Source organism: Rhinolophus ferrumequinum, chromosome 6 (assembly GCF_004115265.2).
Source record: "Rhinolophus ferrumequinum isolate MPI-CBG mRhiFer1 chromosome 6, mRhiFer1_v1.p, whole genome shotgun sequence".
In the NCBI taxonomy this organism is placed as follows: Eukaryota; Metazoa; Chordata; class Mammalia; order Chiroptera; family Rhinolophidae; genus Rhinolophus; species Rhinolophus ferrumequinum.
The window spans coordinates 29,648,026-29,661,546 of record NC_046289.1 but is presented as its reverse complement, the minus strand read 5'-3'; the positions used below and the strand labels follow the sequence as shown (position 1 = coordinate 29,661,546).

Genomic DNA, 13,521 nt, shown 5'->3' with positions numbered 1-13,521 from the left:
TAGTAGCTACTTAACATCTTTTTTTGTTTTTGTGTTCTCACGTGTATAATGAGGATGTTAATAATACCAACCTTCTTGGATTAAGTGAGTTAGTCTATGTAAGGTGCTGAGAACAACAACTGGCTTATAATAAGTCTTATTTAAGTGTTGATCATTGTTGTTGTGTTGTTACTAGGTGAGAGTTCCTCTTCTTAGAGCAATCTGCTGGCAACACCTTCTAGTAACTTTCCTTTATCTGAAAATGCCTTTATCTTATCTTCATTCTTGAAGGATATTTTCACTAGGTAGAGAATTCCGGATTGACAGTTCTTTTCTTTCAACACATAAAAAAAATGTTATTCCAGTGTTCTCTGGTTCCATGATTCCTACCAAAACCTAAGTGATTCAGAGAAAGCAGTGCTAAGAGGGAAAGTTATAGCTGTAAATACGTGCATTAAAGAAGAAAGATCTCGAAACAACCACCTAATGTTACAACTTAAGGGACTAGAAAACAAAGAACAAACAAAACCCAAAGCTAGCAGAATGAAGAAAATAATAAAGATTAAAGCAAAAATAAATAAAATAGAAAATGGAAAAACAATACAGATAAATCTACTAAACCAGATATTGATTCTTCAAAAAGGTCAATGAAATTGATAAATGTTTGCTATATTGAATAAGAAGAAAAAGAGATATAACTCAAAACTACTAAAATCAGAAATGAAAGTGAGGACATTACTACCGATTCTACAGAAATAAAAAGGAATAAGAGAGTACTATGAACAATTGTATGCCAATATATTGTGTAATCTAGATAAAATGGAGAAATTCCTACAAATACAAAGCCTACCAGATTGAATCACAAAGACATAGAAACTCTAAATATACCGTGTTTCCCCGAAAATAAGACCAGGTCTTATATTAATGTTTGCTCCAAAAGATGCATTAGGGCTTATGTTCAGGGGATGTCATCCAGAAAAATCATGCTAGGGCTTATTTTCCGGTTAGGTCTTATTTTCGGGGAAACACAGTATCTGTAACTAGTAAAGAGAGTGAATCAGTAATCAAAAATATACCTACAAATAAAATGCCGCCAGATGGCTTCACTGAATAATTCTACCAAACATTTAAAAAAAAAAAAATGGACATCTTGGGCAGCCGGGTGGCTCAGTTGGTTAGAGCGCGAGCTCTAAACAACAGGGTTCCCAGATCGATTCCCATATGGACCAGTGAGGTGTGCTCTCCACGACTAGATTGAAGACACCAAGCTGCCACTGAGCTTCCGGAGGGGAGACTGAATGGCTCAGTTGGTTAGAGCACGAGCTCTCAACAACAAGGTTGATAGTTCATTTCCTGCATGGGAAGGTTGGCTGCGCCCCCTGCAACAAGGATTGAAAACAGCAACTGGACTTGGAGCTGAGCTGCGCCCTCCACAACTAGATTGAAGGGCAATGACTTGGACCTGATAGGCCCTGGAGAAACACACTGTTCCCCAATATTCCCCTATAAAAAAAAGGACACCAATGCTTCTCAAATGCTTCCAAAAAGTTGAAGAGAAGGGAATACTTCCTAACTAATTCTGTGAGGCCAGCACTACTCTGATGTCAAAGACAGAAAAAAAGAAAAAAAAACTGCAAGAAAACTACAGACCAATATTCCTTATGAACATTGATGCAAAAATCTTCAACAATATCCTAGTAAACTGAATTCAGCAGCATATTAAAAGAATTATGCACCATGGCCAAGTGGAATTTATCCCTAAAAAACAAAGATAGTTTATCATACAAAAAGCAATCAATGTAATATACCACAGTAACAGAATAAAAGATAAAAAAACACATGAGAATTTCAATTGACAAATTCAGCATGCTTTCATGTTAATGACACTCAACAGGCTGCAAATAGAGGAAAAATACCTTAATATAATAAAGGCCATATACTAAAAAACACACAGCTGACATCATACTCAATGGTGAAAAACTGAGTTTTTCCTCTAAAGCAGGAACACGACCAGGATGCTTGTTTTTGCCACTTTTATTAAACATATTATTGGAAGTTGTAGCCAGAGCATTAGACCAGAAAAAGGAATAAAAGGTATCCAAATTGGGAAGAAAGAAGTAAATTTGTCTCTATTTAACAAGACCCTTTCTATATGTAGAAAACACTGAAGATTCCACAAAACCAAAAACCCATTAGAACTAATTAATATATCCAACCAAGGTGCGTAATCAACATGCAAAAATCAGTTGTGTTTCTATACATTAACAATGAATTATGCTAAGAGGATATTATGAAAACAATTCCATTAACAATATCAAAAAGAATAAAATTCTTAGTCATTAACTTGATCAAGATGGTGAAAGACTTGTACAATGAAAACTACAAAACATTGCTTAAAGAAATTAAAGACCTAAATGAATGGAAATTCACCCCATATTTCTGGATTGGAAGACATAATATTATTAAGATGTCAATACTACCCAAAACAATCTGCAGATTTAATGCAATCCTGTCAAAATACAGCAACACAGATTTGCAGAATTATGAAAATCCATTCTGAAATTCATATGGAAACTCAAGGGTCCCCAAATAGCCAAAACTATCTTGAAAAAGAACAACAGAGTTAAAGGACTCACACTCTCTGATATCAAACTTAATGCAAAGCTACAATAATCAAAACAGTGGTACTGGCATTAAGTCACACTTTTAGACCAATGGAATAGAATAGAAAGGCCAAAAATAACTTGCTTATAGGGTTAAATGATTCTCAAGAAGGGTACCAAGACAATTCAATTTGGTAAGGACAGTCTTCCATAAATGGTGCAGGGAAAATTGTATATCCACATGCAAATGAATAAAGTTGGACCCATACCCAATACCATACATAAAATTAAAAGAATCTAAGAGCTAAAATTATAAACTTGTAGAAAAAAACCTCAGGGAAAAATTTTGTGACTTTAGGTTTGGCAGTGTTTTCTTGAATGTAACACCAAAAGTAGAGGCAACAAAAGAAAAAGTAGATAAATTGGACTTCATCAATATTAAAACTTTGTCCCTCAAAGGACATTATCAACAAAGTAAAATAGCAACCACCAAATGGGAGAAAATATTTGCAAGTCATATATCTGATAAGGGTCTAATATCCAGAATTTATAAAGTACTGCAACTCAAAAACAAAACAAAACCCAATTTAAAAATGGACAGTGGACTTGAATAGATATTTCTCCAAAGAAGATATACAGATGGCCAATAAGCACATGGAAAGATGCTCAACATCAGTAATCATTAGAGAAATGCAAATCAAGACTACAATGAGATAGCACTTCACACCTATTAGGATTTCTATTTTCAAAAAAAACCAGAAAATAACAAGCGTTGGTGAGGATGTGGAGAAGTTAGAACCCCTGTATATTGCTAGTAGGAATGTAAAATGATGCAACTGTTGTTTAAAACAGTGTGGCCATTCCTCAAAAAATTAGAATTACCAGCAATTCCACTTCTGAGTATATAGCCAAAATAACTGAAACCAGAGACTAGAAAAGATACTTGTATACCAACGTTCATAGCATTATTCACAGTAGCCAAAAGGTAGAAGCAACTTACATGTCCATTGATGATGGATGGATAGAGAAAATGTGTTATATACACAATGAAATATTAGCCAGCCTTAAAAAGGAATGAACTTCTTCTGATACATTATACAACATGGGTGACCTTGGAGATGTGCTAAGTGAAATAAGCCAGACACAAAAGGACAAATATTGTACAATACCAGGAGCAGGGAAGGGCGGAACAGGGAGTTATTGTTTAATAGGCAGAGTTTCAGTATAGGTTGATTAAAAAGTTTGGGAGATGGACAGTAATGATGATCACACAACAATGGGAATATACTTAATGCCAATGAACTGAACACTTAAAATTGGTTAAAATGCTCAATTTTATAGTATGTATATTTTACCACAATTTACAAAAATGATTTAGGGCAGAAAATAACAACATACACAGCATGTGCATTTTCTTGGGACATTTCTACAGTACTTCAGGCACAGTTTCCACTCAGCATCACAGGAAGTACCACAGGTTCCAAAAGACAAATGAGACAGACCTGGGGTGAATGATTACCTCAGTACAGAAAAACTGGCACCTTTCTTCTTCTCCCACTCAGCTAATATATTTTGCTACAGATTATAGCCCTGTAAGAGTTTTTTGATAGTTGTATATAATTCAGAGCATCTAGAGCACAGGATCAGTTTAGTACGTATTTTTAAGGAAACAATTTTGAATCAAAATTATCTCTTCAGGTACCTCTTTGGTTCTGGAAGGGAGTTGAGTCTAGCTGTTACACCCTCTGTATCATAACCACACGATGGCTCAGGTATGGACTACTTGTGCAGTCTTAAAAATATGTATAAAGCAAGGGAGAATTTAATTTACAGTGGCTCTGGATTGGAAGTGTCCCAAGCAATGGACTGAAGTAAATCTTCTCTCGAAGAATTATACTTCAACCTAGATCTCAAAGATTTGTCACAAATGAAGTTCTATGGAAATTAGCAGGACACACACACACACAAAGACAAACATAAGAATTAAGCTACCATCAAGGAATCAGAGACTGAAGGACAAAATCCTTATGTTATCAGACAGAATAAAAATAAATAAATGTAATATATTTAAGAGAACTAAAAAAAGAAACTTGAAAATTATATGCAAGGAACAAATAGTTTGAAAAAGAATGAAACATACATTTAGATATGTGAAATATAATAATGAAAATTTTAAAACTTGATAGAATAGACTGCATATTATACACAATTGAAGAGAGAATTTAGGGAACTAGGGGAAAGTATTTGAAGAAATTATCTGGAAGCAGCTCAGATTGACAGAGATATAAAAATGACGAAGTTAAGAAGCGTGGAGGATAGAGTGAGAATATATAAAATATAATTGGAGTTTAGAAGGAGATAATAAAGAATGAAGGGAAAGAAATGTTTGAAATATGATACCAAAAATAATCTCAAAATCTTTAAAGATATCAATCGTGAACTCAGGAACTGAAACAAATCCTTAACAGGATGAATAAAAAGAAATCTATACTTAAAACATCATAGTAACATAACCACAGAAAAAGACATCTTACAAACTGCCAGAAAATGAAATTTATAGTATGTAAATTAAGTTTCAATATACAAGGTCTGACAATTAAGTTAACGAACTTGCCACCTGCACTTATATTGGCAGCACTGTACAAACAGCTCGGTAAGGTTTCATAACCTTGGTGTATCAGTGTCTCACAGCCATGTTCGTGTTGACATGTGGCAGTGTCTTGCTGAGTCACGTTCATTATTGTTGTTGGGCGTTTTTGTGTGCTGTCGGGAGAATGTCTGAGCTTAAATTAAAGCAACAAACAAACATTAAATTTCTCTGAAACTTGGCAAGAGTGGAAGTGAAATCAGGGATATGTTAGTCCAAGTTAAGGCCGTGAAGAAAATGGCAATGTACAAATGGATTAAACATTTTCTGAGGGCAGAGAATGTGTAACTGTTGAAGAGAGGTCAAGACAGCCAATAACGAGCAGAACTTATGAAAACATTGCAAACTTTCATCGAATTGTGCGTCAAAATCATCGGCTGACTGTGCGTCAAAATCATCTGAGAAGCATAGCAGACCAAGTAAAACATCAATAGAGAAACAGTTAGGAAAATCTTAACTGAAAATCTTGGGATGAGAAAGGTGTGTGCAAAAATGGTTCTGAAGAAACTCACTGATGAACAAAAGCAAAGGAGAGTCAAAGTTTGCCAAGACCTTTTGGAGAGACAAGATGATGTGTTGGGCTGTGTTATCACTGGTGAAGAAACATGGGTGTACCCATACGACCCTGAAACAAAGCATCAAAGTGCACAATGGAAGTCAGCCTGTTCTCCACCACCAAAAAAGTTCCATCAGTCCAAATTAAGAATCAAAATGATGCTGCTAATCTTTTTTGATATCAGAGGGATTATTCATTGTGAATGGACAGTTAACCAAGTTTATTATTTTGAAGTGCTGAAAAGGCTGCGTGACAAAGTTAGAGTTCTGAACTTTTCACCTACAATTCATGGCTCTTGCATTACAGTAATGCACCTGCTCACATGGCACTGTCTATGAGGGAGTTTTTAGCTAGTAAACAAATGACTGTATTGGAACACCCTCCCTACTCACCTGGTCTGACCCCCAATGACTTTTCTCTTTACATGAAGATAAAGGAAATATTGAAAGGAAAACATTCTGATGACATTCAGGACATCAAGGGTAATAAGATAACAGCTCTGATGGCTATTCCAGAAAAAGAGTTCCAAAATTGCTTTGAAGGGTGGACTAGGCACTGGCATCAGTGCATAGCTTGCCAAGGGGAATATTTCAAAGGTGACCATAGTGATATTCAGCAATGAGGCATGTAGCACATTTTCTAGGATGAGTTTGTGAACATGATTTTCAGACCTTGTAGTTGTAAAAAATGTGCAATTTCTTATATTGATATTATATACTTATTTGCCATCTGTATATCTTTGATGAAGTGTCTATTAAGGTCTTCAGCCCCCTTTAAAATCAGATTGTTTTCTTATTGTTGAGTTTTAAGAATTCTTTGTGTATTTGGATTAATATTCCTTTACCAGATGTGACCTTTGCAAATATTTTCTCCCAGTGTGTGTCTTCTCTTCTCATTTTCTGGACATTGTCTTTTTCAGAACAGAAGTTTTTAATTTTAATGAAGTCCAGCTTATCAATGATTTTATTCATGGATTGTGCCCTTGGTGTTCTATCTAAAAAGTAATAAATAAGTATATGAGAAGATGCTCAACATCATATGTCATCAGGGAAATGCAAATTAAAACAATAATTAGACACCATCACTCTCCTATTATAATGGTCAAAACGTCTAAGAATGACAATACTAAATGCTGATCTACACACCAGAGAGCAACAGGAATTCTCATTCTTTGTTGGTGGGAATGCAAAATGGTACAGTGACTTTGGAAGATAGTTTGGCAGTTTCTTAGAAAACTAAACATACTCTGACCGTATAATCCAGCAACTGTGCTCCTTGGTATTTACCCAAAAGAAGTTGAAAATTTATGTCTATACAAAAACCTGCGCATGGATGTTTATAGCAGCTTTATTCATAACTGCCAAAACTTGGAGGTAACCAAGATGTCCTTCAGGATGTAAATAGGTAAATAAACAAAGGTACATCCAGACAATGGAATATAGACATGCAGGAACATTAAGTGCATATTACTAATTGAAAGAAGCCAATCTGGAAAGTTACATACTGTGTGATTCCAACTGTATGACATTCTGGAGAAGGCAAAACTATGGGCATAGTAAAAAGATCAGTGGTTGGCAGGGGTTGACAGGGAAGGAGGGATGAATAAGTAAAGCGCAAATGATTTTCAGGATAGTGAAAATCCTCTGTCTGATACCATAAAAATAAATACATATCATTATACCCTTACCCAAAGACATAGAATGTACACCACCAGAGTAAACCATAATGCAAACTATGGACTTTGGGCGATTATGATGTGTCAGTGCAGGTTCATCAATTTTAACAAATGTGCCACTCTTGAGAGGGATGCTGATAATAAGGAACGTGATGCATACGTAGGGACAAGGGGTATATGGGAAATCTCTGTAACTTCCCACTTTTGCTAGGAATCTGCACTGCTCTAAAGAATAAAAATCTTAAAAAATACCTTTATAATGATGCAAAATGAATTACTTATGTGTAAATCTAGCATGTATAGAATTTGTATGCTAAAACTAAAATATACTGTTGAAAGCAATCAAAGACAATGCCAATAAAAGACGCCAGTTCTCTCCAAATTAATATACAGGTTTAATGCTATTCTTACAAAAACACTAGCAAGATTTGTGTAGATATAAACAAACTTATTCTAAAAATTTATATGGAAAGTAAAAGGAACTAGAACAAATAAAAAAATTTCTGAAAAAGAGTAATAAAGTGGGAGGAATAAGTTTACCCAATTCAAGGCTTATTGTATACCTACAGTAATCAAGAATGTGAGGTACTGCTGGAGAGAAAGGCACATAGAACAGAATAAAGAAGCCAGAAATAGACTTGCACAAACATGCCCAAATGTTTTTTTTACAAAGGTCAAAAACCATTCAACAGGAAAAATAGCCTTTTCAACAAATGGTGGAGTAATTGGACATTCATAGACAAAATAAGAGTAACAACAAACCTCAACCCAAATTTCACATCTTACATAAAAATTAACTCAAAATGTATCATGGACTTAAAATATATATAAAACTAAACATTTAAGGAAAAATAGAAAATCTTCAGACTTTGGGTTAGGTGACAAGTTTGTATACTTGACACCAAAAGCACACTCAATACATATTTTTCTATTGTTTCACCAGTGCCATACTGTCTTAATTACAGTGGCTTGATAGTAAGTTTTCCTCCCAAAAATCTCATAAGTTTAGTCTTATGAGAAAAATATAGGACAAACTCTATTAATGGAGAACAATACAAAATACTCGAGCAGTACTCCTTAAAACTGTCAAGGCCATCAAAAACCAAGGCAAGTCTGAGAAACTGTCACAGCCAAGAGGAGCATAAAGAGATATGCCAACGAAATGTAATATGGTAGTCTGAATGGGATCCTGGAACAGAAAAAGGACACTAGGGAATATAAATAAAGTATGAACTTTAATTAATAATAATGCATCAATATTGTTTCATTAATTTTAAAGAATGTATCCTACTAATGTAAGATGTTAAATATAGGGGAAACTGGGTACAGGTATATGTCAACTCTCTATACTAGCCTCTCAATTTTTCTATAAATTTAAAAATGTTCTAAAAAATAAATTGTATTTTTAAAGAATGGTAAGTTCAGTTTATTTTAGAGGCATATTCTATACAACTTTCAAGGAATAAATAATTCCTATCTTACATAATTGTTCCTGAGAACAGTAGAAATATAAACATTTCCTAATTCATGTTGTAAGACTAGGGAAATCTTTTTACCAAAACCAGAAAAGGACAGTAAAATAATAGAAAAGTATACACTAATATCATGGTGAACATGGATGAAAAAACTTCAAAAATAAAATATTAACACAGTGAATCCAGAATTGAAGGAGAGAAAAATTATTCAAGACAAAAATAGCTGAAGGATTTCAGCACAACTGAACTGGCCTTATAAGCAATGTTAGAGGAATTCATTAAGCTGAAAGAAAAGAATACTAATCAGTAACAGGAAAACTGTATGAACGTATACAGTTCACTGGTAAAGATAAATATATAGTTAAAACTTAGAATTTAAAAATAGGAAATGCCAACAGACCAATTCCCAGTAAAGAGATTGAATTAGTAACCTAAAACCTCCCAAAACACAAAGTGCAGGACCAGACGGCTTCATTGGTAAATTCCACCAAACATTTAAAGAAGAATTAATACCAGTCCTTCTCAAAATTAATACCAATTCCTCCAGAAATAAAAGAGGATGGAATATTTCCAAAATAATTTACAAGGTCAGCATTATCCTGCTAGCAAAACTAAATAAGGGCACTACAAGAAAACAGAAGCACAGGTTAATAGGCCTGATGAACATAGATGCAAAAATCCTCAACAAAATATTATCAAACTGATTAGAATACATTAAACGGATCATATACCATGATGAAGTGGGATTTAGTCCATGGATGATCCAAAATCCACTAATCAATCAATGTGAAAGACTACGTTAACAAAATACAGAACAAATATATGATCATCTCAGTGATGGAGAAAACGCATTTGACATAGTTCATCCATTCGTGATGAAAACTATCAACAAAGTGAGTATAGACAGAATGTATCTCAATATAAGAAAGGTCATATGTGACAAGCCCACCACTAATATCATATTTAGTGGTGAAAAACTGAAAGTTTTTCCTTTAAGATTAGGAACAAAACAAGGATAACTACTCCTCTGCCACTTTTAGTCAACATAGTACTGGAAGTCCTAGCCAGAGCAATTGGACAAAGAAAAGAAAAAAGTCACCCAAATCAGAAAGGAAGAAATAAAACTGTTTCTATTTGCAGATAACATGATATATATGCATATAGTAAACCATAAAGACTACCAAAAATGTTAGAACTAATAAACAAATTTAGTCAATAAAGTTGCAGTATACAAAATCAGTATATAAAAATTACTTGCATTTATATACACTAATAATGAAATATCAGAAAGAGAAATTAAGAAAACAATCCCATTTACAATTGCATCAAAAAGGATAGAATGCCTAGGAATAAATTTAATGAAGGAAGTGAAAGATCTGTACACTGAAAACTATTAAGACACTGATGAAAGAAATTAAAGCCTCAAAGAGAAAGATACATTGTGCTCATGGTTTGGAAGAATTAATATTGTTAAAATTTACATATTTCCTAAAGCAATCTACACATTCAGTGCAATCCCTTTCAGTATTCCAATGGTATTCACAGAAATAGAACAAATAATCCTAACTGAACCATAAAAGACCCCAAATAGCCAAAGCATCTTTAGAAAAATAAAAAGAGGGAGGCGTCACACCTCCTGATTTTAAAACTATATTACAAAGCTATAGTAATCATGACAGTATGGTATTGGCATAAAAACAAACACACAGATAAGTGGAAACAAATATAAGATCCCATAAATAAACCCACATATCTATGGTCTATTACTTTACGACAATGGAGCCAAGAATATACAATGAGGAAAAGATAGTTTCTTTGAAAAATGGTGTTGGGAAAGCTGGACAGCCACATGCAAAAGAATGAAATAGGGCCACTATCTTACATCTTATACCCAAACCAACTCAATATGGATTAAAGACTTGAATGTAAGACGTAAAGCTATAAAACTAGAAGAAAACATAGGGAGTTAGCTCCTGGACACCATTCTTGGCAGTGCTTTTCTGGAATTGGCTTCAAAAGCAAAGGCAACAAAAGCAAAAATAAACAAGTGGGACAACATCAAGCTAAAACGCTTCTGTATAGCAAAGGAAACCATCAACAAAATGAAAAGGGAACCTACTGAATGGGAGAAAATATTCCCAGATAATATATCTGATAAGGGGTTAATATCCAAAATATATTTAAGAAGTCATATAACTCAATAAAGTAAACAATCTGATTTTAAAATGGCAGAAGATCTGAATAAACATTTTTCTAAAGAAAACATCCAAATGGCTAGTAGGTACATGAAGAGATGGTCAGTATCACTCATCATCAGGGACATACAAACCAAAACCACAATGAGCTATCACCTCACACCTGTTGGAATGGGTATTATCAAAATACAAGAAATAACAGGACAATATGGAGAAAAGGGAATCCTTGTACGCTGTTGGTGGGAATGTAAATTAGTTTAGCCACTATGGAAAATTGGAGGTCCCTCAAAAAATTAAAAATAGAAGTACGATATGATCCAGCAATTCCACTTCTGGGTATTTATCCAAAGGAAGTGAAATCACTGTTTGGAAAAGATATCTGTACCTTCGTGTTCATTGGAGCATTATTTATTTACAATAGCCAAGACATGGAAATAACCTAAGTATCTATTGATGGATGAATGAAAAAAGGGGGGAAAAAAAAAAAAAAATATATATATATATATATATATATATATTTCCTAAAGCAATCTACACGTTCAGTGCAATCCCTGATATATATATATTATATATATATATATATATAATATATATATATATGTATGTATATATATATTATATATATATATATATATCTCCAATGAAATATTAAGCCATAAAAAAAAGATGGAAATCCTGTCACTTGCAACAATATGGATTGACCTTGAGTGCATTATGCTGAGTTAAATATGTCAGACAGACAAAGACAAATACTGTATAATCTCTAAAAAATATCCAGACTCGTAAACACAGAGAACAGATTGGTGGTTGCCAGAGGGGGGGATGGAGGAGTGGGTAAAATGGGTGAAGGTGATTAAAAGGTACAAACTTCCACTTTTATAAGATGAATAAATCCTGGGGGTGTAAATTACAGCATGGTGACTATAGTTAATACCATGTTGTATATTTGAAAGTTTCTAAGAGAGTAGATTGTTAAGAGTTCTCAACACAAGAAAAAAAATTGTAACTATGTAGTGATGGATGTTAACTAAACTTATTGTGGTGATCATATCATACTACATACCTAAATCATTAGGTTGTACACCTAAAACTAATACATTGTTTGTCAGCTATATTGCAATTGGAAAGAAAAGAAAATGGAAAGTTTTAAATAAATACCTACCGTGTTTCCCCGAAAATAAGACCGGGTCTTATATTAATTTTATGTTTAGGGGATGTCATCCTGAAAAAGCGTGCTAGGGCTTATTTTCCAGTTAGGTCTTATTTTCTGGTTAGGTCTTATTTTCAGGGAAACACGGTATCAACTCTTCTCTTTATAAATGGGAATAGAAAAAAAATAGAAGACAATTTTAGATTATTTCAGAGAGTGTGAGTACAAAATAAACTCAATCATAGAAAGAAGTTCTGCAAAAACGTTTTTACATGTCTTTCAATCGAGCTGCACAATTTTAGAAATAGACTAATTTAATCAATTGCCTTGTTTTCAAATGATGAAAATGAAATGTTGCCAGGTGAAAGTAACACAGCCACTTACTGGCAGAGCAAGATTCCAACTCTCATGAAATCCAGGCCTTCAATTCTTATCTCAGGCTTCCAGTGCTTTTCTGCTGTTTATGTTTCTTATCTAGCCACTTGATTTAAAAGTGGCCTGGAAATTTACAATGCTTTCTGAAAGACCTTTTACTTTAAATTGACTTGTTTATCAGTGGATCTGTTAACTGAGCTCTCCAAAGTCTCCCCACTGCCATTCATTTGTGAGACACCTTATTTTACTTTAAAATTGGCTGATTTTTTTAAAAGAGCTCATGTCTCACTGAACTCTGAGTGCCTTATGTGTTACACTTTTGAACATAAGTATTACTATGCTAGGCATTTTTTAATACACTCTCTCAATGAAATCTTACAACTATATGAGATATAAAGAACCTGAAATTAGAGAAAGAAGATAATCAGGACATTGTTTATTTAAAGTGGCTAATTTATTCTGATTCCATGTTCAACACATTTTTCCCATCCACCAAAGTAACCATTATTGTAAAACCCCCAGTCAGGATGCTTGATTTGTATAGCAATTGGTGAATCTCTAGCCACAACAATTTTATTTATAAAACAGTTGTTCACATGTAAAGTATAGTGATTGATATTTGTTGTTGAATGTATTTAAACCACCTTTCATTGCAATTTAGTATTCATCCATTTTCTCTTTCCTTTCAGGCCTGTGTGTGGAATCAGAGGGAAAACACTCATAATTAACCTGCCAGGTAGCAAGAAAGGATCTCAGGTAAGCAACCTTGAGATTTGTATGGTTTAGTGTACAAAGTTTTGACCAGCTGAGTTAGCCAACCAAAAAGTTGGAGCACTCCACAAGACTGCCCTCACTTCTGACACCAA

At 33.9% G+C, this 13,521-nt stretch overlaps 1 protein-coding gene across 17 annotated transcripts in view; it reads left to right on the top strand.

Moving 5' to 3' along the window:
• GPHN (gephyrin) overlaps nt 1-13,521 on the top strand; it is a 438,119-nt gene that overhangs the window by 224,039 nt on the left and 200,559 nt on the right. For all 17 annotated transcript variants that reach the window (XM_033107419.1, XM_033107417.1, XM_033107412.1 and 14 more), the window contains exon 6: nt 13,345-13,411. In XM_033107419.1, coding sequence (XP_032963310.1) covers nt 13,345-13,411 — 67 coding nt within the window. The remainder of the gene's footprint in view (nt 1-13,344; nt 13,412-13,521) is intronic.